Source organism: Rattus norvegicus, chromosome 14, assembly GCF_036323735.1.
Source record: "Rattus norvegicus strain BN/NHsdMcwi chromosome 14, GRCr8, whole genome shotgun sequence".
Classification (NCBI taxonomy): domain Eukaryota; kingdom Metazoa; phylum Chordata; class Mammalia; order Rodentia; family Muridae; genus Rattus; species Rattus norvegicus.
The window spans coordinates 11,965,811-11,992,208 of record NC_086032.1 but is presented as its reverse complement, the minus strand read 5'-3'; the positions used below and the strand labels follow the sequence as shown (position 1 = coordinate 11,992,208).

General features: G+C 38.8%; 1 protein-coding gene across 3 annotated transcripts in view; it reads right to left on the bottom strand.

The window, feature by feature from the left end:
• Positions 1-6,042: 6,042 nt before the first annotated feature.
• Antxr2 (ANTXR cell adhesion molecule 2) overlaps positions 6,043-26,398 on the bottom strand; it is a 140,393-nt gene continuing 120,037 nt past the window's right edge. For 2 of the 3 annotated variants that reach the window (XR_010057380.1, NM_001398916.1), the window contains one exon: positions 6,043-7,959. Coding sequence is in view for 2 of the 3 variants with exons in the window: in NM_001398916.1 (NP_001385845.1) it covers positions 7,921-7,959 (39 nt within the window). In the remaining variant the exon portion in view is untranslated. Of the gene's footprint in view, positions 7,960-23,534; positions 23,604-26,398 lie in introns of those variants that run through there. The other variant, XM_039092655.2, reaches the window with a different exon arrangement.

Sequence of the window (26,398 nt, the reverse complement as noted above, 5' to 3'; positions counted from 1 at the left end):
GCCCAGTCAACTTCCTGTTCCCTCAGGACTCCGCCCCCAACACTGTTTCTACCATTCAGTAGGCTCTAGGAAGAAATGAATGCAGGGGACACTGTAAGAGGATGTTTCCTGGCTTCCCTGAAATATCACTGTTCTCCTTGCACTGTGTGGGTCAGAACGTGAAGTATTGATGACGCACTGGAATAGATGCCTGGAACGTGATGTTATCACAAGCTAAAAACATAGTCATCTTTCTTCGGTATTCTGTTGTGAAGGACTACTTCACCACACATTCCTCAGAAATTAAAATTAATATTCTTAATTAATTATCCCTTCAGTGTTTTGGGTTCTCTTTGGTTTTTTTTTTTTTCTGTTTAATATTAACTGCTTCTGAATGATGTTAGACAAATAGTCTTCAAATGTCCTAAAGACAGTGTGTTCCATTGTCCCAGCAGGCCTTGTTTCCCCTGGAGGATATTAAATTTATGTGGCTTAACTTTCCTGTAAGTTAAGCAAATGTAATATTTTGCAACAAATGGGATGGTTTACAGGCCCCGTGATTCATCGGTAAGACTTCACATACACTGAAAATTGTGTGGTGGCAGAATGAGATGCCCTGGCACAGAGTTTATCTATGCTTGGCCACATAAAATAGGTCACACCGAGCATGAAATCTCATCCTACATGATCGAGTTTATGTTTTAAATGGACCACTCAGGATTCAGACTATAACTTTTTTTAACTGAGTATCATTAGAAGACCCTTCTATGAATGTTTTTAAAATGCAAATCAACATTTCCATGGGTTCTAGCAAAATTAGCAGAGTGCACATAGTATGCACTTAGTATATACCTTTTGAACAAAAAAAGAATAATGTTTGCATAAGGACATTAGAAAACTCTCAGGTACCCTATAGATACAGGCAAAGTCTTAGGATCTCAAAGCATAGAAAAGTTCATGTTCTGAATATTTCATAATATTGTAAAACGTGTAAATGGACTATTTTAAAAGTGTGCATGTGTTGACATAAAATCTGAAATATGCAAAAATGACTCCTACCGCCTGGATCAAAATTAATAATTTGTTTCTAGCAATTCAATCTATCTAGACTTTTACTCCTCTTACCTTTGCTACTTTATACTATATCACTCCTTTGAATATCTTTATAATTGCTGCTTACCAATATTTGATATAGATGTGCTTCGATTTTAAAACAAGTTCTCATGAGAACATTCTTAATTATGGATTAAAAACAGTTAACAGGTGGGAGGACGTTCTGTTTAAGTCCATATGTCTATTACTGATGTTAGCATTAGAATATCAATGTATTTTCGTCCATAGTCTCTTGGTGATATTTAAATACCTTCTTAAATGTTTTTCAGAGTGACAGCACAGAGTTTTCCAGGAATAACTTTGTTAACTTACGGGCCTATTGCACAAAAGCTTTGAAGGAAACAAAACTCTGACCACATGTTTGCATCTCCTGGGAGACCTCTCATCTGGCAAACATGTTCCAGTAGTGTAACCCTTAGCTCCATTTCATTGTATGAAGCCTCAAGTAAAATACAAAACGCACAGAATCAAAGAATGGGGACAAATAGAGTTCTCTCCTGGCTCCAATATTGGCATAGCAAGATAATGAATTTGCATAGGGGTGGATTTAAAACGGAAAGTTGAGCCTAGCTTGCATGTTTCTTATGGTGGTGGGTAAAAAAATAATAATTTACTTAAAAAGGAAACTTTTTTTAATTTGCAGTGGGCTAAAAAATGACCCTCCCAACATTCGTGTCTTCCTGGAGCTAATGATTGTGTCTCTGTATGGGGAGGGGAAGCCTATAGGCTCGTTCATGCTGAACTAGATGACTAGACACAGGACGGTTGCAATGGTCTCCATATGGCACCAGCAGATCAGAGACACTGCTGCTGTGATGGCTGTAGGAGGTTGGTGTGAGGTGCTTTGAGGCAGATGAAGCCAAAGATTGTAGGCGGCAATAGAAGCTGAGGAGGGCAAAGAAAGGAAGTCAGGGAGAAAATAAATTCGTGTTCTATTTGGAACACTAAATTTGTAGAACTTTAGTACAGTAGCCATGGGTAAGGGAAATATGCCATCTCTGCTCAGTTTAGTCGATATGGAGAGTTAGTTTCTCAAAGCCAGAAATTATAAGCATATGTGACTATAACCTTGAGGTGAAATATATCAACTGATATTTGAAGCTACGGGAAATATTTTTAAAGAAAATTGACCCCCAGCCTGTTCATTAGGCCCTATGTGAGGAACTTGAGAAATGCACTGTATGAATCCAGGAAGCCCAGTGAATCAGCTTTTCCCTGTCATTTGATGAGAACTTCCATTTTGAAAGCATTGGTCTGGTGATGTTAGGCAACCAGGAGGCCTCAATAAATTTCTATTTAGTGTTGTGCTGTATGCGACTGAATCTCCTCAGAGGTACACTATAGGTCATGATGCAGTCCCCAATAGCTTCTTTAATTTACAATTCTTTCCAATTTCCTGAAATATCTTTCTCCTTACAGGAGGCTCAAGATGCTTATTACAAAACTCCTCAAAATTTCTCCGGCAAAAAAACATTAAGAATTTGTTGAAGATTTTTACACTTGAGCATATTGTTTAAAATGTAATCCTTCCTTCTGTGTGACAGCCTCACACAAACAAAGTATTTAAAGAAAACGAAGGTCTGTCATTGCTCTGTTTAATTAGCAGAAACTTTTAGAATTAAAAAGATGTTTTAAAAAGTAAAAGAACTTGAAGAGAACTTGAGCGTGATCATGGTAACTGTCTGATTTCACATCAGAAAATGTTTCAAGTCAAAATTTCGTTCATGGATGTCATCTGCTAGAACTGGTCAGTTTAGTTTCACATGCTGAGTTTTTCTCTGGTTACTGTTACAAATCAGATGGTGGAACCCACGAGCCTGCCATGAGATTTAGACCTGGTCCTAATCAAGCACATGACTCAACAGCTTCCTTAATCAACTCTGGCTTTGAAAGTCCTCGGTCCCTTTCGTTCACATGTAAATTGTTGTCATCATCGTGTCATTTCCTTCTTGAAGGAGACGTGTTTACTTTTAATAGTTTCTAATATTTCTAGTTAGGTTGACCATACTTAAATATACATTTTAGCCATGTTTAAACGTTAGTCTACGTTATGACTAAGGTTTGCAATCTTGCAAAGATAACTCATCGGAGATACAAATAACTTTACAATGATTAGAAGACAAAACACAGGATTTAGCAGGCATGGAATTCTTACAATAATCCTCTGCATTAAAACCAGGCCAAGTCTGTGCAAGGCTCACTATGTGAATGGACCACAGATCCCAGACACTAAATCACTCAACAAAACAGTTCCCACTATGTGCTATGGGCAACACAACATGGGCATAGTTATTGTTGATTAAGTGTGATCTTTATTTGTTTTGCTTTGTCTTTTGTCCAGTGTTGACTGGGGGAAAGTGTACATTTTAAATTTCTGTAATACATAAACTATCTCATGAGTACTTCAAAACAGGGTTTTTCTTTTGCCTCTTTATGTGAGCATTTGAGACACCCAGTGAGACCATAAGACCAGAACGGACTGTATTAATACATTTGTCGATGATGTTTTGCTCCTCTTCAGAGACTTTTTGTCATACATTGACTATAGCACCAGTTGCTCTAACAAATTCTCCTGTAAAATATTAACTAAGAAATTGCTCCATTATGACTAATTGTCAAGTTATACGTTATAGTTCAGTGTCTTTTCCATAACTAAACTGGCAGTTTACAGAGTTAATACTACCTAACTTTACGAGGAAGAAGGCACTCATGACAAATTTCATATAAATACTGAAAACTTCCTCATTTTAATGCAACCCTAAGAACTGGGAGGAACCTTTGGTATGACTGAAGGGTTGGCCTCTCAAGCAAGCCAGTCAGCTGCTCACTAGGTGTCTTTGTAGAACCTCCCTATCTGCTTTCCAATCTGAGAAATGAGTAGAGCGATGTATACAAGAACATTTATATAGAGATGTACGTGCTATACCTTGTACTTTCATATTGGAATTTTCTTCTGGCAGGAGTACAAAAATATATTTTACAAAACAGCAAGAGGCCTGCCACATTATGAGTTTTCAATAAATTTATTCATTCTTTTACCCAATTGACTGAATAAAATTCTAGTAAATATAGAAATATACTAAAATTAAAACGTTCTCAGAATATTCCGTAGAAATTGACTAGACAACACTAATCTAATGAGACTTCACTGTAGCTACGCTGACGACAGACAGCACTTTCTAGCTCTGTGAGCCTACGGCTTTAACTGTACGACCGATATACTGATTAGTCTAAGCACTTAAAGTGTGTGTGTGTGTGTGTGTGTGTGTGTGTGTGTGTGTGTGTGTGTGTGTTATACATCTTCCCTGCGTGTGTATACACACCACCTTGAGAGTAGTAATTAAATTGTAATAAATTTCCTAATACAATAGGAATGGAAATTAATAAAAGTTGCCCAGAATACAAAAGGGAAGAAATTGTAATACTTGTATTAGAACCTTATTATACTTTGTCTCCTGAGGTTTCAAACATAATATCAGTAAGCCAATCAACTAGGAATGTCTCCATCAAATCGCTCACTGCAATACAGATAGTGTTTCAATCTTAAAGAAATTAGTCTACCTCTGAACAGTAAGTACGAGTCAGAGGCACTCAGCTAATGAACTTCAGTTCATAGAGACACTCATCGGACTTACATCCGATAAGGATTTATTTTTTTAAAAAAATAGTGAGTGGTTTGTTTTTTAAATCATCAGGACAAAGTTCATGGGAAATATAAGAAAAAGTTCTTAACAATGTGAAATATAAGGTTTTAAGCCTTATATACTCTGAACAAAATAGTAATTAGCCATAGATGACAGATGCTGCTCCCTAGTCAATGGAGACTCTCAAGTTTTACTCTGCATTTCATTGGGAAGGAAATACAAATTTTTAAAATAGAATTAACTTGGGGGAAGGCATCAGAGCTGCGACTCTTTAGCACCAAATGTTTCTTCTTGGAGCACCAAATGCTTTACGGAAAACATTCCAAGTATCAAAGTTTTCAGATAGATAAATATTTATGGATCAAATCCATAAAGAACAGACATTGTTATGAAATATATATAGATGCCTTCAAAACTTTCTTTCTAGGCAGAGGAGACACATAAGTTAGGAGTCATTTCCCACTTAATTGCTTCTGCAACCTTATGCAACACAAATGGATGATGGACAAGACTCATGTGTTTACACAGAGGAGGAGATCTCAACTGACACCGTGTCCAGATCAATCGCACAGGAGCTACTGCTAAGTATGAATAGTGTTGCGTAGAGATTCTCCATGTCCTTTGCCAAGAAGATGAATTTTAAAAACAAATTCTTCTCATCTCTGCTTAGATCTGCGATTAAAGCATAACATTAATCTGGTTCGTAACTCTAAGGGCAATGAAATTCCATCTGTCTCTGAACCTTGCGAATGATACTTTTGCCGTCTAAGTATAGACGCGCGACCCGCCCTCTCCATTTACAGCTCTTTGTTGTATTTTTATTGCACATCTCCAGCCGGTGCAGCGAATCCCAAGAAAGCTATTTTGCCATTTAAAGGCAGAGGTTTGTTTACATCCCTCGTGGTGCAAATATGCTACACGATTCTGTAGAAATTTGAAGTGGTTACCAAAGAAACACAGACAGAACTTCTGTAGTAATTTCTGAGGCTCTTAAAATATCTCCAATGGGTGTGCCCGCATCAGAAATAAAATGCCTTTTGGGGAAAGTGGCCATAGGTCCTGCTTTCGAGGCAGACACAGAACAAATGTCTACGAAGGCTCACTACAGGAAGAGTTGGGTAGATTTAGCAGCCTTCTGTGTGCACAGACAGATTATTCCCATAGCACCAACCGTGAATCAACTGTGAACGCACTGGACATTTTACAATGGAATAGAATTCCATCTTGTGACTAACCAGGACAGTTGTGTGTGCAACCCAAGAAAGTGTCAGCTCTATGTGAGCTTAAAGAAACCAATCACCAGAGACACGGGTAAAATTTTTATTCACTAATATGGAGAGGTGTGACTTCTGGATCCAGCCAGTCGGTGACATAAATAAGGTAGCGCAAAAAGATCGAAGCTAGAGTGTGTGTGTGTGTGCATTTGTTTATTTGTGTGTGCGCGTAAGGCTTCTTGGAGCAGTGCCACAGACCCGGACGCCAGTGAAGAGGATCACTGCGGTCCTTGGAAATTACCATGGAGAGCACAACGTGGGTAATTAGATGAGGATGCTCTAAAGCGCTCTTTCCATCTTGTGCACACACATGCCCGCCAAACATGAAATGTTCGCCTTCTCCCTTCCCAAGTGACGGTGGCTGAACTTATTTTTAGTGTCATTTGCTAAGCCTTCGTGCTCACAGAGAGACATCCCACTGACCCGGCCGCTGGTCATTGTCTATACCAGTTCACATCAAAGCAGGCGCGCTTTGTCAGGTTTCCAGTCGAATATCCATTTCGCATCTGAAGTACAGTATCGAAAGTGACTGGATTATCTGAGCTATTTCCTTCAGCTGCTACCGCTTCCTCCCCCACCGTGTTTCTGCTCACGCTAACATAATTTGGCATCGTTGATGTGACACGATGTTGATATTTCTAAAAAATTTATAGTATGTATATTGTCGACGCTTTCTGATGGCGCCCCTCCTGCTTTTAATTTATAAACTGAAGGGAGGAGGTCTCTTTCCCAGGCTGAATCACAACGGAGGTGCGCGGCTCCTTGATCGCTAAGTAACATGCACACAGTGATAGGTCATTCAATGTCAAAAGGCATAAAAAAGATGAGCAAAATCTTCACAGGCTGGTGCTTGCTGTTGCCTTTAATTATATTAATTAAACTTTGAAATTTTCATGCAAAGAGAGTTGCTGGCTTGTGACGCTGAAGAGCCCTCGGAGACTGGAAGGAAGGAGAAAACCCTGAGCGGAAGCTTTGTGGATACAGCTTCCTTAAATTAAAAGCCAAACAAACACCTAGGTGTTGTGTTTACAGATACTAATGCTTTACGCACGGCTAAACACCCAAACGCTGAGAAGGGGGATCTACACAGGCTGGGGACAAGGTCTTGAATCACAAGTCCTTATGCTGTGTGCTCCAGGTCTATGGTTAGAGGCGGTCTTCCTGTGGAATTAACGCTCTATTAATTCTCTTGTCTCAAGTGCATAATGAAAGAAAGGTGTCTTGGGAAACTAAAGGGCAAAGTCCTGCTTGCATCCAGTACCTTGGGGCGTCTCGCCTACATTTTGTCATGCGTGAGCACTTTCAGTGTAACGGTGACAAGATCTTCTAGTCAGAAATTTCCTGTAAGGCACAAAGTAATGGAGGACAACTTGGAAGGGCTTTGCTCGCTGACATAGCTACAAGGCAGTGGGCTCCATTATCTGTTTAGCCTGGTGGGAAATTTCATGTTTTGCTTGTAGCTAAAGATCGGGCCAAACAAAAGCGCATGCGCCACACGTCCATGTCCAAAGTACCGTTCTCCATTGCAAACCTTCGTGGCTGGTAGATGTGTAGTTCTGGCTTTGGTATCTTCACATCGTCAAAGTGTCTGCTTTGTCCTCCTACACAGTCAAAGGAGCTTTGCATAAACTGTAGCATGCAAATTAACATTCCTTGGGATTTTCAGTGTCGTGAGTCATGGGCTATCCCCGACGACCTTCATCAACTCTCTTGTCGATGGCAGAACAAGTGTTTGAAAATGTTTGGTGTACAGAAAGCAGAAGGCAGAGGAAACATTTCCTGACAGAGAGAAAATGGGCTGTTGTCCCAAGAGCTTCCGAGATGCACTAGACTGTCCATTCTGTTGGAAATCAGCATCATGAAGAAACGCTGTCTTCTTCTCATTCTTCTCATTCTTCTTGCTTCCCGTCTTATTGATGTGGAACTCGGGAGAAGTTTATGCACCGTCCCTGAGGGAAGAAGGAAATCCATGGTGAAATAATGAAGCAGGTGTTTAAAAGTCAAGGAACATCTACTTTCTATAGCAAGCTGTAGCTAATGGTACCCAAGCCCAGAACAATGTCCACATCCGTCACAAAGTCATATCATTCTCCCTGGCTCAAGACGATATGGCTGGTTTTATCTCATTTTATTTTATTTATTGTGTCCAGAAAGTTTACTTATTTGATGGTATGCTAAAACCCACGCCAAAAAAGAAAATCAACATGGAATTCAAACATCCAGAGTGCTGTCTGAAATGTGGCGTTGTTGTCATAGAAATCAAACTATCAATAACGTCACCTTGTACATTTCTGTGATGAAGTAAAATGGACGGACCTTCCTATGCGATCCAGCGATTCTAAAATGTATACATGAGGAGCATATTAAAGAGGTCATTAAAACCAAGGGCAAGGAAACCTGAGGTTGAATATAGATGCTTTCTTTGTGTTGTACCTTATTCTGGATCACATCCTAGGTTGCTGACCCACCTCTCACACCTCTATAGATATTAAGACTATTTACTTGGGTTGTGTATTTTTAAAGAGTATTTGCCAGCCCAGTTTCTGAACACTTGAGTGAAGGTCATGTAGATACATTGATTTATAGAATAATCTACTAACCCAATAATTATTTGAAAACAAAACATCCAATTGTTGATAAAGACTCTCCCCTCCCCCTTTCCTATAAAACTGTTGACTGTGACACGTGACTTCTGTCCAGAGTCCTCCACTGGCCAAATCTAGCCTACTCTCTCCTTGTTTAGGCCAGAATTATCATGCAATTAAGACTTCCATTTGCTGTTACATCTGCTCTCCAAAGTTCTTCATGCTAGTTTCCCATAATGTGAGCACTTATTTGGAATACATGGAATGGGGGGAAATTCAAAAAACTTAAAAAATATTGTGGAAGAAGAGAAGTTAGAACATAAAAGGTTGGGGTTTTGTCCATTTTGCTTTGGAACACAACTGCCCAACAAATTTAGGGATTTCAGACATTTTTTGAAAACAGAAAACAGCAAAGAACGAAGAGAACTAGAGTTTTTCACAATGTCTGCTAAAAGGCAATTGTCCATCAAAGTTTTGTCCTCTACATGATTTCGGAAGCAACAATATATCTTCAAATACTAATTTTATTGGTTTGTGCCTAGCATCTGAATGAGGTGGAATAAGTTTCAGATAACAGTACATGACATATATCATATATCATTCTTGTTACTATGAGCACATAACTTAATTTTCTTGGTTTTTGAATTTCTGTGTCAATAGTTATCTAACTAATTTTCTGGATTTGGGGTCATCCTCTAGCAGTCCATGAAATGCACATATTCTTTTCTGATGCCTTGGACAGTACCCATATTTTATGTTTATGTGTTGATACAACCAACTTGAATTTGATGACCTACGAATGACTGAGTCCTGTTTAAGTGATAATAATACTTGTCAATAAAAATTAAGTTATATTCATGTCATAACACTTCATTATTTTTAACATGATTTACGAATACACTTTTTTCTTTTGCTTTGGGGATGTAGAACTCCTTGAAATCCAGGGAGCTGTGATTTAATTTATTCATTTTGCATGGGAAAATATTAAAGGTAGAATTTTCCAAATATTTGAAGAAACCAAATCTGGGGAGGACAAACAAAAATTTACCAGTGACTTTAGGCCTTTAGACCTTCTGCAAGTATTTTACAGTATATCTCATTATAAATTCACTGTGATCATTCAAACGCTACAGTATAAATTCAATGTGATATTTCAGATATTAAGTCATTGGATGTTTCTCAATAAATTGAAATCAATTAGGCAAATTAATTCCAAACCATACCATTCCCAATCAACCTAAAATAAATGTTTCTAGCATGTAAGGAAGGTGTTTCTATGTCGATAACTGACATCATATTGTACGATCTTTCTAGGTCAGCATTATTTATCTAATAAAAGGTGTAATTTTAAAGGAATAAAACCGCCATTCTTTTAAGGCATACTGTTCTTCGCTACCTTATATTGAACACATTATCTAATTACTGAGTATCTACGGCAAGGACACAAACATACCATTTAAATAGAAGTATAAATTGGAAAAATCTATATGGCAAGCGACTATGCAAAAATGGTCTGAAAACAATACTTTATCTCGGGACGACTACCACCACCCCTCGGCTCTCATGTTAGGACTGCAAAGCAGCAAAATGGCTAACATATTCGCCATAGGACTTTTGCAACAGGAAAGCGATAATTTCAATTCGTATTTCTGCTCAACCATTCAGAAAACAAATTATGACTCATCTAGCTCAATACCGCATGGCCACTAAATAAGAATCTTTAAAATATGAAGAAAATTGTATTTAAAAGAGAATGCCTACTTTTATGTATACATGATCATAACCGTGCAAATATGTGTCTGTAAAGTTAAAGACTAGCAGACAGGTTACCAGTCAGCTGTGAGTAGTGGGACTGTCCATGGCCTCTTACTTTTCATTACTACACATTCTGTACACTTGTATATTTAGCCACTTTAAAAGAAATATTAATTTTTCGAAGAATTAATTCAGCCCCCCCCAAAATAAGGTCAGTTACGATTAAAATTCTTTACAGTACTATTTGTTTATAGGTTGTTAAAAGCCAACCCCAACATCTACTCATGTTTTGCTTTTGGAAACCACTATTAACTGCTCTGTCAGAGATCATCCCACATGTGGTGGGTTCATTCTCTTGTCTGGGTTGCATCTGACAGTTAACATCAGGGTGAACCTGTCTGAATCGCATGTCAGCTCAAGGGTGCAGGTGTGTGGAATCAGCTGATCGACTAGTAAATCTTGTAATCTACACTCAGCATGTTCTGTAAATGTATGATCTCTAGTTAACACTGCAATAGCTACAATCTAGAGTTTTTCTTCGTTTTTAAGTTTTTCTTCATATTTACCCTAAATATCAGGGTAAAATATCATTGATAAGAAGGCTGTTGAGGCATCTAGCAAGATTATATGATTGTTGATATGAACGTAAATACATGGTCACTCTAATTATACCTTGGTGCTTCATTATGGCTATCTGGAAGAGGGAGACTGCAGTTTTTATGCATCAAATGTTTTAGCCACATTGCTAACTAAGGCATGTGTTTCTCTGTTCAATTAATAATGCAAAATATTCAAAGGTACATAGCAAAATAGTTTAAGAATCTGTTATTCATGTACAACTGTCAAAACTCTCTTTTAGGAGGAGGCACTAAGTGAAATATTAGCCAACTGTTTCTCTCCATCAGTGGTGTTTTCATCCTGTGGTTCATAAACTACTGTGGAATCTACACTTACCCAGTAGACACCAGGGCTTTGGGTGGTCCATTTAAAGGTCTCAAACACAATTTCACCCAAGGCTTGAAACTTATAAGTCTATAACAAAAGATTTTTTTGTACTAAAACTTGACTTTGATGACTGTGATGGTTTGCGTATGCTTGACACAGGAAGTGGCACTATTTGAAGGTGCGGCCCTGTGGGTATAGGTCTGTCACTGTGGGTGTGGGTTACCAGACCCACTTCCTAGTGGCCTGGAGGTTTGTCTTCCACTAGCAGCCTTCAAGATGTAAAACCCTCAGCTCTGCCTGCACCATGCCTGCCTGGAGTCTACCATGATCACACCTTGACGATACTGGACTGAACCTCTGAACTTGTAAGCCAGCCCCAATAAAATGTTGTCCTTGTAAGATTTGCCTTGGTCATGGTGTCTGTTCACAGCAATAAAACCTTAACTAAGGCAGTGACTAATAATACAGAAATTTAACCAGACCTTATGTTGTTTTATCCTTAGAGTTCTTACAAATGTCTTCAAAGATCTCCAATATTACAACATTATCTCTATAAGTTTTATTAACATAAAGAGTCTGTATGACCATTGGGAATATAGGAAGAAGACTGGAGTTTAGATAATTACTGTTAATGATGATGATATTAAAGAATCAGTTTTCTTGGAGCTGGGGAAAAGGTTAGGCTAAGCTCACAGGCTTCCCCTTTGTTACACAGAGACAACCATATAACTTAGTCCTTTTCCCTTTCTGCCTAGGCTGTAGGGAGCTCTTCCTGGGCAGGGTAATTTAAAATAACAAGTTATTATTACAGTGCATCTTCTGATGTGATTGAACTTGAATTTGGCTCATAATCATTGCCCTATTTTTCTTCTGCTGAAGCTTTAGTGTACACTTTCTCTCAATACTTCTTTAGAAATAGTGTAGGTTAGGCAAGCATAAACTAATGCACACTTCTTCATTCTCACACTTCCCAATCATAGAGAATCATAAAGAATATTCCAGTGCAACTTAAGCTTCACAACCCTCCAACAACAGACCTCTTTAACCTCTAAGAGGCCCCATCACACCTACTTTCCCTCCTTTGTTCTGGAAGCCTTGAATTAAGTACCAGATAGTACTATGTAGATGCCAAATGATGACTTATGTGAACTGAACCTGAATTACAAAGACACAGATAACATGAACCTGACATTTAGACATGCAGAATGCTGAAGCCATGCTATTCTTCTATGAAAATACGTCCGCTGATTCAGAAGAATGAACATGGACTAATTGTACTGAATTTTAGGAAACAGAAGGCCCCATACGAATATCACAAACTGGGAATATAGCAAGGCTGGTGGTGCCCACTTGTAACCCAGAACTTGGAGGTAGAGCAAAAAGAGCAAGAGTTCAAGGTCAATGTCAGACGCACCCATTGTACAGCTGCTATCTAGGGTGTGTGATACTCTGCCTCAAAAACTAATCTGGAAATGTGTTAACATTCTCTCTCAACTTGCCCTTTAAAGCAGAGTCCATGTGAAGTTTTACTCTATTACAAATGCTTACCATAAGAAGGAACAGAATGAACCAAGCAAGAACGTACCGTGAATAAAATACCAGTGACAACAAATGGTAACAAGGCTAAACTTGCAGTCAGACCTGACAGCTTTAATGGTGCTCAAGTGATATTTCAGGTAATAACTAGAAATCTCCAGAGTGAGGACCTATCTTATTGACACTTTCCCAGAAATCATTATTAGCTACACCCCTTCTCTTGGGCTTCCCAATAAATAAGAAATCTAAAAGAAAAACATCGGAAACGTAACTGTTCTACAGGGAGCTAAAGCAACACAGGAGAACAGGAGAGCAGTGGGAACCCGCGTGTTTGTCTCAGGAGATATGGTTTCTTCGAAGTATTTAAAACCTGATTTCACCTCCATTTTCACTGCGGTCAGTAGCCACAGCATTTACAAGAGCAGACACCGTGTTTCCTATCTCTGGAGCATTGAAATTCCACCAGCGTCAGTGTTCGCGTGGCCCTTTACTGGCTATCGGCACAGGATGTATTTCACCGCTGTAACCATAACAGGATTATGCTTGCCTCATAAACATCCATCGACAAGCCAACGCAAACAACTGCACTTTAGTGAGACTTTTCAAAGGAGAGGCGCTGATTTACGTTTATCTCCATTTCTAAACAGACCTCCCTAGACCTCCATGCACAGTGCAATAGTAAACACCATTCCAAATTTTAAATGATTAAAAACAATCAAGCAAACAAAACCACAAACACACAGACACATAGACATAGAGATCATAGCTGGGACATTCAAGAAGGCACTAATGTTTGGGGGACCAAAGAACACAAAGACCCTTTAAATGCCAGTTTCCTGGAGTAACTGGTCATACAACACTGAAGAAAAATGAATATACCCCATCCCCATAAAGAGAATATGAACTAGAGATGAGGTTGCCTAAAACTGAAAGAATTTTGAGTTGAAAAACAATTCTACAGTTTTCTAACTGAAGTTCCATCTATAAATGTCCATCTAATATAGACCATAATTATGCTACTAAAGGAATTTCTGTTTGCCCAAAATTTACCTTCAGAACTGTCTCTTCATTCTGTCATGGTACCTGTGAAATTTTTTGTAACTCTATAAATATAAGTAATACTTACTTTGCAAATGTTTTGTTTAGTGACGGTTTTGAAATTTAAGCATGTAGTTGGCAGTGAATGAAACATCTAAACCATCGGCCATAGTAAGAGATGAGATGATCCTTCTAGGCTAGTAATTGCAACACAAGATGTGTGTGTAAGAGAAAAAGACAGAGAGAGAGAGAGAGAGAGAGAGAGAGAGAGAAAGAGAGAAAGAGAGAGAGAGAATATCTCTGTGTGTGAGGGAGTGTGTTTACGTGTAGATATAGATATGATTTTGACAGATTTCTGGAAGTCCTTATTGGCAAGCCCCTGCTATGCTTCATAATAAATGATAATGGGGAGTAGATACCCAGAAGATGCACTACATACGTATGCAGTCAAAACAGATTTCTGCGGATCTTACTCTTTGCTTTTTAGCTATATCATAGGTAGTATAGAAATAATTTACATTTCCCTAATTTTAGTTAGATCTTGGATTATGACTTAGTTAATATTAAAAATAAAAAGGCACCACTAAAACAATAGACTATATATAAAATACAGGTAGAGAAAGATGGCCAAGTCGGTAAAGTGCTCGCCACTCAAGCATAAGGACCTGAGTTAGGCTCCCCAAGATACATTTAGAAAACATTGGTCTGGTAGTGCATTTCACCACCCTAGAGCCGGGGGACAGGGGTCAAGAGACACAAACAAGTGGACCTCTGGAGTTCACTAGGCAGTAGTCTAATCAGATGGTAAGCCCAAATTTCAGTGAGAGACTGACTCTAAGACTGAGGTGGGTAGTAATTGAGGAAGAGGCCTGTGGTCACCCTCTGGCCTCCATGAATGTGCAAAGGTATGCACAAAATGTGCATACACTCGATGCAACAGGAAGAAACAAACAGAGAAAAATAAAAAAGTAATGCAAGACAAAATGCAAACAAAATGTAAAATAATCCAAATGTTTGTCATTGTGAGGGAAATTAATAAACTAAAATATAGGCAACAGGAAAATAATATTATTCTAAAAATGTTATTGCATGTATTTGTATTCCTATATGGCTATATTTTTAAGAGATTAATTGCCTCCGAAATATGTTTAGCAAAAGAAGGGGATACACTCTTTATTATGTGATACTCAAACATTTAAATAATTTACTTTGGAGGTAGAGTTACTTGATGATGATGATGATGATGATGATGATAATAATAATAATAATAATAATAATAATAATAATAATAATAATAAACATTCTGCAAATAAAACAGTGTCACTAAGTGTAACATTGAACCTGTCAAATGTGGGAAATACCCTGTCACAGATCAAAGGAATTAGTCAACTGAAACCTATGTGGTGATGAACTCTCCCCTATTTTCTTATCAGGGAAACACTGGGAAAAGAAGCCATTCACTGAGAATTTGGAAAAGGACAGGAGGATAAGAGCCTCAGGTACTCAGATGTCTCCCCAGCCACCAGGGTATATCTGTGCAAATTATGAACTGAAGGACTGAAATGATCCTTCCTAAGCTCACATGAACTCTAAGGAAATTGCAAGGCTGCAATCGTGGGTCTGTATACCTTATAGAGAGAGACTGAGCTTTTAAAACTTCAAAAGGTCAGCATGAAGTACGAGAGGATCATAGTTGTTAAACATGCCCTGCAATCCAAAAAGTTTGCAGACAGGCTCTAAATGAGAGAGAGAGAGAGAGAGAGAGAGAGAGAGAGAGAGAGAGAGAGAGGGAGGAGACATATTGAAAAGGCCTACAGAAGAAAATTCTTAACCTTACTGTGCAGTTCTCTGTTGGAACCAGCAATGAAGTCTGAGACGACTGCAGCTCAGAGAAGGTACCTATCAACAATCTGACAGAGAGCGTGATACATGTTACTCCGCGGGTAAAGAATATGTCAGTTAGTGTCATCCGCCTGCCTCTCTTTCTTCTCTCTGTAAGTGCAAGCAGATAAGTTTACCTCGAATTAAGGTAGTTAACAGTCAAACAGAGGAAGGATTGCAGGTCCCAAAGGGGATAGGAAGACCAACAGAGTCAAATAACCTGGTCCCTTGGGGTTCTCAAAGTCTGAACCACCAACCAAAGAGCATACATGGGTGGGACTTAAACCTCCCTGTTTATATGGAGCGGATGTGCAGCTTGACCTTCACGTGTATCCTGAACAACCGGAGTGGGGGCTCTCTCAATGGCTGCTGTCTGTCTGTAGAGTAGGATGTGTTCTACTAGCTGGGCTGTCTTGTCTGGCCTCAGGAGAGGAAGCACCTAGCCTTGTAGAAACTTGAAGTGCCAGGGTGGGGGGATACCCAGGGGTCCCCCACATGCTCAGAGAAGAAGAGAAGGATTATGAGATGGGGTGACCAGAAGGGGGCAGTGAGTAAGATGTAAAGTAAATAAGTAAAAAAAAATTAATTTAATTTAAAAAGATAGATATACACATACACAGAGACACCTATTATATATATATCATATATATCATATATATAATACATATTCACAATGTCCCGTATAAAACGATAATGATGGTTATAAAGAAATAGGAAAATGTGTCCCTTAATCAACAGGAAACATAGCCAATACAGGTGGCTTACAGTACAGTCTAACAAAATGAGCAAACAATAACTATAATAATTATTTAAAATCTACTGATAACAATCGATAGTATGCCTATTGAGTATTTCAAATGAAATATAAGTTTCAAATAATAAACCGTATGAAAATTGGCATTCTTGACTGATGTTCATGTAAACTGGACACAGTGAAAGGCTTGCCGATTTTGAAATTTCAGTTTTTTTCAAATTGAAAAACAAGATAAGAATTAGTGCAGGATCTCTAAGACGTGTGTGACTACTATCCTTTGAGAAATCATTGCTCCAAGAGGAATAAATGTGAAGCGAATGGGAAATAACTGCTGAGGTCCACTAGGACCTGTGAACAATCTAAGCTCTTTGCATCCTGGTGGAATAAATGCACAGAAATGCAGGAAACTACAGCAAAATTTCAGAACATAAGAGTAAATCATAAGAGCATCTCTATGTGCTTTCCTTTCCTCTCATCCTCTGAAATGCGAGAAAGGGCACAATGAAACAGTAACAGCAGACTGCTTTTCAAAACAATGTGAGGCGCCTGACAATGGAACGTTCTAATCAACTTTTAAAAATCAACTATAATTCACATATTTATAGAAAATTAAGTGAAATAAAGACATCCGAGAAGGTGAGTGGAAACTGACGGTAACATTTTATGTTTGGAGTTTGGGTATTTTAGTCTGTTAAGGTCTGTAAACATTCTCCTTTGTCTTGTTTTTGTTTTTGTTTTTGTTTTAATGTAAGTTACTTAACATCCTGGTTCAATTTGCTCTTAAAGAGAAGGGAAGCGGATGTCCTCTCTGTGTGAAACAACTTCGCTTTTAATGAGGACATAAGTAGTTAGTGATGTAAGGTTTCCGGTGACCAAGTGCCTCTGCCACACTGAAAGCCAGTGCTTCCTGTCTGATCTCATAACCCAATTTCTTCACCACTCTCTGTTCTTCTTGTATCCCTTCTTCCTCCACAGGACCAGCAGGGACTCTTCATCCCAGGCTCTCTATGACTGTTGACTTTTCTACAAGGATAACTTTTCCAAGAATAATCATCTCTTGTTGACTATTTATCACACAACCAAATCTCTACCCAATTTTGAATGGTATTGGTTATTTAGCAGGATCTTCCACAAAAGAACAAATACAGAAATTTTACACAGGCTTGAAAACATGCTTCATAAATAGTAACACTGAGGAATGCTACAGAGTGTATGGGACCTTAAAGCTTCTATCTGAAGAACAGCTGGGGACTGCTTTGTAAAGGATTAGCAACATTGTTAAAGTATGTGTCTGTGTCTGTTGGTGGGTGGATGTACGTAGCTGCAGACATTTCCAGAGACTAGAAAAACACAGATCCCCTAGAGATGAAATGGCGAGCTGTGAACCATCTGAAATTGGAGCACAGAACAGAACTCATGTCACTAGGGAGGTGGGGAGCACTCTAAGTTGCCGAAACATCTCTCTAGTCATGTGAAAGATCTTCCTAAAGCTTTAACTGGAAAATTAGCTGCTGTGATTCTGTTTGCTTTCAATCCAGTAAGGTCTCAGTAAATATCTTTAAGATTCATAGTCTTATAGTAATGACAAGGTAATTCAACCACGAGACCGCAAATGTTTGCTCTTAATACTTTCAGCACATTTGAGAAACTTGAGCTTAAATAACTGTTTACTTTTATGTTTAATAATTAAGCATCCACATTCCTAAGGTCAGAGTTTAATTTTGAATATATGCAGATTAATATGGTCTAATTTCTTAGAGCAACAGACAGATAACTTTTGTGTCTGTTGCTAAGTTGAGATCATGGAGAAGAAAACCCCAAACAACACTTTAAATACTTTGTGTACACCAACTTAGAGCTAGTAAGACATGAAGACTGTATGCAGAACAGCTTACAGGTTCCAAATAAGCGTTGAAAACAAGCCATGGAGGTTTTGTTGCAAGGGAAGATGGCAGCCACTGTGGCACACATGCCATTCTCTGAGCAATGACACTACAGTGGCATTTAAAGGGAATTTCATGTTACAGTTTTGAAAGAACTAAATGTGCATGAATGTTACCCTTGGATTAACATGGTTATCACTAATCTACATAACTTGTATCAATTATAAAAAGTTTATGAAAATAGTAAACATTTCAGGAGATACAATTAGTCTCAACAAAATGAAAAGTTTTAATGTTCAACCTTTAAAGAGTTTATGTGGTATATGGGTACATTCATATGACTAGAGACGTGATACAAGGATGTTTCACAATAACAGGCAATTAAATATTAAGATGTATGGAGACGTTTTTATGTACAAAGAATAGTTTTCTATCTGCCACAAACTCAAAAATGTCAATAACAGCAACAACAAAAACAACAACAAAGAGATTAAAGTCAAATCAAGTTATGAAGAGTGACTGGATGTGACAACACAGCACACATTTGACCATGGTGTGACACCAGTGTAATTATGCATGTTAGAAAGCCAGATCCTAAGGTTCAAGCCTATCTGCCAGTCAAACATTGCATAAAATTAATGACATATCATGAGATTTATGGATACACAGGTAGATGTATATATGTGTGCATGTATGAATGTATGGATGTATGAATGTATGGATGTATGATGTGTGGATAGATAGATATAAAGATACATATACATATAGGTAGAAAATAGCAAAACAAATAAAGATATGATTATCAATATAAGGTTAGTACAGAGAAATATATCTAATATCTTAAGCAAACATGATTTTTACTAATAATGTTATTTACTAACATAACATTCTCTGAAAGCAAATAAACAAAAACTGTAATTAGATGCTAGTTCAGTGGGCTAAGCATTATAATAACTCTTCTAGTTCCTACTATTTTCACATTTTAGTACAGAGGAGTGAGTGTATATGTGCACGCACATTATAATGGAGAGCGTCTGCGTGTGCGTGTGTGAATGAGATCTGCACGTGTGTTGGATGTCCTGCTCCATCACTGTCTGCCTCGTTCGTTCCCTTGAGACACTGACTGTCACTGAGCCTGCACCAAGGCTGGTGGCCAGCAAGCCCAGAGACCCAGCTCTCTCTACAACCCTGCAATGCTGGGATTTCAGGAGCAGTGTCCACGTCTTCCTTTGACATGGGCCCTGGAGATCTGAACTCAATTCTTCGTGCTTCCATACAAAGTGGATCCCCGCTCAGTTTCTTGGGTATTTCTTTCCAGCCTGCCCATCCTGTTTTCATATACTACAAACACCATGAAAAAGTTTTCCATTTTCATTTTGCTTGCATATTTTGTTTTGTTTTGTTATTATCTCATAAGTATCGATTCAGTGCTCGCCCTGTAGTACAGCTGATAAAATGCTGGATGAATGAGTGGTTGCTGAAGTGTACGTCACAGGCTGGCATGGTGACACACGCCTGTAATCCCAGCACTTTGGAGACAGAGGCAGGTGGATCTCTGTGAGTTCTCAGGCAGCCTGGCCTACATCATGAGTTTCAAGGCAGCCAGGACTTCATAGACAGAACCTATCTCCATTAATTAATTAATTATTTCAATTATTAATTAAATTAATATTAATTAAATTATATATGAATTAATTTCTTTAATTAATTAATTAGAGAAATATGAAACCAGCCTTGAAATTTAAATTATCTAGTAACATTCTCTCACTCCTATAACTGATCTTTTTTTTTTTTTGGTAGGGATATTGAAACTTTCTGTCTAACACAACGATTAGTGAGCTATAAAACAACATGCAGTGGTCGGCTTGCCTAAAATCATGTCTACAGACCTACATGCCACTGCCCACTCACTACCTTGTAATTAATCAACAGCTACCAGCACCCCTTGGGCAAGAGTCTTCCTGCTTTCTTTTGTCATATGGATTTTCAGATGCAGCCCAGCGACTGGCACAGCAGAGACATGGAGGGATCGCAGGATGCAAATGTTCTAAACCGGGCAACAGCAGGCATCCTAGAGAAGCTGACCTTGATGTCAGTCCTGAACACACAGCAGATGGCAGGAGGTTGGGTCTGATTCATGGTGGGAGCCACCAGCAGACAGACAATGGAGGGAAGTAGATACTCCAGATTCATGGCAATTCTGAAACCCACGTACAACCCACCTGGGCAAATGAGGGACAGCTCACCACTGTTCACGGCAGGATGCAGAGGCTTAACAGGGTGCAGTTAGCAAGAGCATTTATTCCCCTCTCTGTCCATGTTATTTAATCAGTATTGAAAGACACTCCTTGACACAGTAGCCTAGCCCTGCCACATATGCTGTGAAAATTCCAGCAACCAAACTATGAATCAGGGGTTTCTCATCCGTGTCATTAAATAGGAAAGTGGGAATGTAGAACCCTTGGTACAGATTTTTTTCAGAGACAAGTGTTTTCAAAAGGCGCTCAGAGTTGACAGCAATTTTTAACAATTATAAACATTCGTTAATTTTGGATTAAAAAAAATAACAAAACTATTCTTGAAATAATGAAACCCAGAGCTGAAGAAATGAGTTAATAGGTAGAGACACCTACCGCTCTAACATCGGACTCAGGTTCTGTCCCCAGCACCCACACAGTAGTTCAAAACCACGTGTAACTACAGTTATAGGATATCATATACCTCTTCTGACTGCCACAGGCTCCCACGCATATGGTACACATACACATTCAGGGCAGGCATAGATGCACACACACACACACACACACACACACACACACACACACAATTAATCGATTAGTTAAAAATAATGAAACCTAACTCAGTAAACTAACTTCAATTACCAGTACTTATTAACAATGAATGAGGAAGGTGCCTACCTGTATTTCATTAACAGAGCTATTCTGTCTGAAGTGGAAGACTAGAGTCATTAGTAATCTATAGCACGAACATAACACAGGCAGGCTTTGGAGTTGGGATCATAAAAGACAAAAAAGCACTAAAGGATGATGGTGGGGGGGCGGCAATGGTGATGGTGATGATGGTGATGATGTTTTGTGCATTTGGTGTCTTAACTAATGCAAGGTACAAATTCTAAAGTTTGTAAGGTTCATGCTCTTTGGATTGAATTTCAAAGCCTTGTTGTCATTTGAAGAGTCTGGGGTTATGACACGGTTTGTAAAGTGCTTGTACAAGGAAGAGAATCTGAATTTGCACCCAGGAATCCAAATTTAAAACAAAAGCCTGGCTTGGTGGTATACATTTATAATAACAGCCCTGGGGAAGGAGACACAGGTGGGTCACGGCCACTCACTGTTCAACTATCCCAGCCTCTTTCATGAGCCCCAAGTTAGTGAGAGGTCCTGTCCCAGTTTGTGATTCACAGTTCTTAAGGGAAGACATTTCAAGATTTATCTGTGGTCTCAACAGATATGCAAACATGTACATACACACAGATACATACACACACACAGTCACACACACACACAGTCACACACACACACACACACACACAGAGAGAGAGACACACACACACACACAGCCATATAGACACACACAACTTATCACTTGAAAATATCCCTTTGATGACTGAAGCAGATAAATCAGGCATTATGTGTCATGTGACCTTACAATATGACTGTAAACCTGTTACTGGGAGGCCATACTCCACCAAACAGCCAAACACAGACCGAAAGGCTGTGTGAAATGACAGTGTAGTTTTATTTGAACGGCACCTATACGGAAATTCAACAGCAACAGCATACATTTTAGATTGAAATGTGGAATGTATTTTTTTTAATCACATTCTTTTCCAGCAAAATCAACACTAATCTTTGGAACTTGGAAAGCACTGGGTGAACATTATGGTGCTGGCACCCCCCAAGAATGGCCAATTATATCCGCCTTTTCAAACAATCTCTTCCGAGAACGCCAGTGCCCCTGGCAGAGTGACAGCCAGCTGTGCATTCTATTTGGCGCTGCTAAAATCTGTTTTACAGACATAACTTCACGTTCTCTTTCCCACTCCAAACGATGATGGCACCATAGCCTCGGATAATGAAGAAAACATATTTTATGTGGGTTTTTTTTCAGTGCTTCTAGTTTTAAATAACATCTTAACATATGTTTAAAACAGAGCATATGGAAATAAGAAAAAGCAAATCTGAATTCCAGGCACAAATATTGGTTAAAAAGATAACACCATACAAACCTATTACTTTTATAGTGATCTCGAATCGTGCATATCAAGAAAACTAGATGCCAATGGGAGCACAATGGTTTTCTCCAATCTCACCATCCTGTAGGGATTCACGTCTATAGGTAACATCTCAGTCTTCCTGTGAAACTCATTCCCACAGTCAAAGGGATTACATCAGAGCTTTTTATATATGGCTGGAGTTGGTTTTCCTTGATCAGCATTAAAAAACAAACAAAAACAACGCATCTTTACAAAGCAGCCCTTGAGTAACTGCTGTAGGGGACAGGCAGCATCAGGGTAACGATGTAACTATGTCTACCTGGCTGCTGGATCACATAGTGTCTATGGACAGGAAAGCCCCAAGGAGCCGGAGTCTAGCATACAATTCGGCATCATTCAGCAGTTCTTCAGACAAAGAGAATCTCAAAAGGAGTTTTTTCCTTTATCGCCCTTCACTTGTAAGGGAAAGGCAAGTTATGTCTAAGAGCAGATGGGCTTAGGAAGTATTACCAATCAAAATGTCCTTAGATAAATGGCTTCAACGTCATATCTGTTTTAATTGGGAGAGGTTAAAAAAAAATAATGTTTAGAACAATGGCTGCATCGACTGCCAAGATTATGGGATCAAAGCCGATTGCTAGACAACCGTAAGTGACAAACACTTATAGATGAGAATTTGCATACAGCATACAGAGCAATGGACAACCCAGCCAGTCTCACGTTTCTGTTACGTTTTTCAGGGTTTCAGTTAATGGGTTAACAGGAAGTTTTATTTGATTAAAATAGAGCAATCCAACCACTTTTATATAAAACAATTTTCTATACCACATTTCTAACATACCCAACTGGATCTTAAGAGTTCCCAGTTCTTGTCCCACAGACTACATGTCAACTACACAGGTTGAAGGGCATGTGTGCTCACAAGTCAGGAAGAGAAGAAACTGCCACACTGAAGCAAAGGGCGAGTTCTGACTTTGAGCTGAAAAGGGAAAGGAGGATTTATAAAGCTCTGCAGAGACTTGCATGCTAAAGTATCTATTCCTTTGCAAAAATACATCAATTTCATCAAATGAGACAGCTGCACATAGCATGTCTATAGATATTTTTAAATGAACTAAGTCCGATTACATTTCTTATATAGAAAATCTGTTGTGAAGTTACTGTGTCTTATCCAACATAAAGTCTTTGTATTTGTAGTCCTATGCCAATCCACATGCCTGAGTGGGGAAAAACAGCATTCTTGTGTGTACAGAAATACTGGCAGAAATAGGCACAATAACCAAAGATAGGAGGAACCTGTGTCTACCAGTGGATTAAAAGAAAAGGAAGAAAAACAGTTTTATACAACTTATTTCTTTAAGATGAACATAATTTTAAAGGAAAAGAAAATGTGGTATATACAAAAGATGTTACTCTTCATTTAAAAAGAATACAACATGATTGAATCAGGATGACGTCAGGCAAAGTCACAGAAGCCAAACACAGAAAGACAAGGGCAATATGATTACACATATCAACAAAACGTTTTCTTAAAAGTCAGACAGACCAATGGAGTGATGTCTAGCAATGGAGACCGATGACAGGAAGGCAGAGGAGAAATGATAAAGTAGGTTGCAAGCTGTGAGTGAAAAGTACGTCTGGTGCTGCCAACACACACACACACACACAGACACACACACACACAGACACACACACACACACACACACACGAGAGAGAGAGAGAGAGAGAGAGAGAGAGAGAGAGAGAGAGAGAGAGAGAGGAAGAACAACAATATCAACTAACCAGACCCCTCAGAGCTCCTAGGGACTAAATCATCAACCAAACACACACACACACACACACACACACACACACACACACACACACACACAGAGAGAGAGAGAGAGAGAGAGAGAGAGAGAGAAATAGGAAGAACAATAATATCAACTAACCAGACCCCTCAGAGCTCCTAGGGACTAAATCATCAACCAAACACACACACACACACACACACACACACACACACACACACAGAGAGAGAGAGAGAGAGAGAGAGAGAGAGAGAGAGAGAGAGAGAAATAGGAAGAACAACAATATCAACTAACCAGACCCCTCAGAGCTCTCAGAGACTGAACCACCAACCAATAAGTACACATGCACAGGTCCATGGCCTCAGCTACATATTTAGCAGAAGGTCGCCTTATCTGGCGTCAATGGGAGGAAATTCCCATCATACTGTGGAGGCCCAGAGAAGGGGAATGCTAGGGCAGTGAGGCGGGAGTGGGTGGATGGGTGATGGAGCACCCTCTTAGAGGCAAAGGGGAGGGAAGGTGGGATGGGAGGTTTGTGGAGAAAAAACCGGGAAAGGGAACAATATTTGAAATGGAAATAAATAAAATAAACAATAAAAAAGAACATTTGCTGTGGAAGAAGGAAGGTGAATATGTTTGATTTTAGTAGTTATATTTTATATAAATCATTTCTTATCACATATATAACAAATATATTAAAATAAGAACTATAAATTATCTATAAATTAAAAGGAAGGAAGGAATAGAAGCTTTAAAAAAAATCTATCATCATTCCTTGGGATGGCTATCATCATTTCTAAAAATGAAAAAGAAAACAGTTTGGAGTAGATATAGAAAACGCAAATTGATGTGAATGTCTTATGGAAAATGAAAATTTATGGGGTCTTTATGGAAGTATTCAAAAACAATAACCATAGAATTGCAGTATGCACCAGAAATGCCCTTTCTGATATGGCTCTAAAAGACCTGGGACCAAGAACTCCTGTATCCATGGTAACATTATTCACAAGAAACAGAAGACAAAGGGGCAGAACAGGAGTGTCTGTTCAGGTACCAATCAGTTTTAAAACTAGATATATGAATATGGTGTGCTATTCTAGCCAGTCTTCAAAACACGAGTCTACTCCTGCCACTTTCCTCAACCAATAGAATCCCTTAGTGCGTTCTATATACTTATCTTTATATGGAGAGAAAAATGCAGCTCTCACCTCTCACCAACAAATTCTTTTTTCAACATAGAGAGACCATCACAGACATCTGTAACTGGTCAGAATTCAAATAACAGCCAGCCCCAAATTGTAGACCTGTGATGCAGACGACTTCTATACCTAAGGCTCAGGTATGACTGTGGGAGATGGGGTTTGGGAAGATTCTATAAACCACAAGACCAGGATGTCAGCTGCTAGTTCCTTCTAGGCATGACAGGGATGCTGCACCCATGGACTCTCAACAACATGGCTCCCTAAGAAACACCCACTTAATGACAATACAAGTTGGCACGCCAGTGTGAATAGAGGAAACCTAACGATTCCCCACCAATAGATGAAGAGCGACAAGCTGTCAATGGCTTCTGAGATAAGGAGAATATGTCTTCCCCGGGGATGGGCCTCCTGATATTTTGTCCAAACCAGCATTCAGCCTTGAACACATAGACATATGTGAAACATTAAGTGAGCTCACCGTGTGTGTGTGTGTGTGTGTGTGTGTGTGTGTGTGTGTGTGTGAAATTGTCAAAACAAAAGAAAATTAAGTGAGGAATATAATAAATTTGAGCAAAAAGAGAATTAATTTCCCTACAGTTAGTGAGACTTTGGCTGTAAAAATAAAACTTTTTTTTATTAAATTAATTCCCTCAATCAACTTTTTAAAGACATGATGGCCTTCCATTACAAATTATTGCTACATGATTATTTATAAATATGGCCATGGTTGTCTTATTTATCATGCAGTTGATTCACTAAAGTATAACACAACTGATGTTTA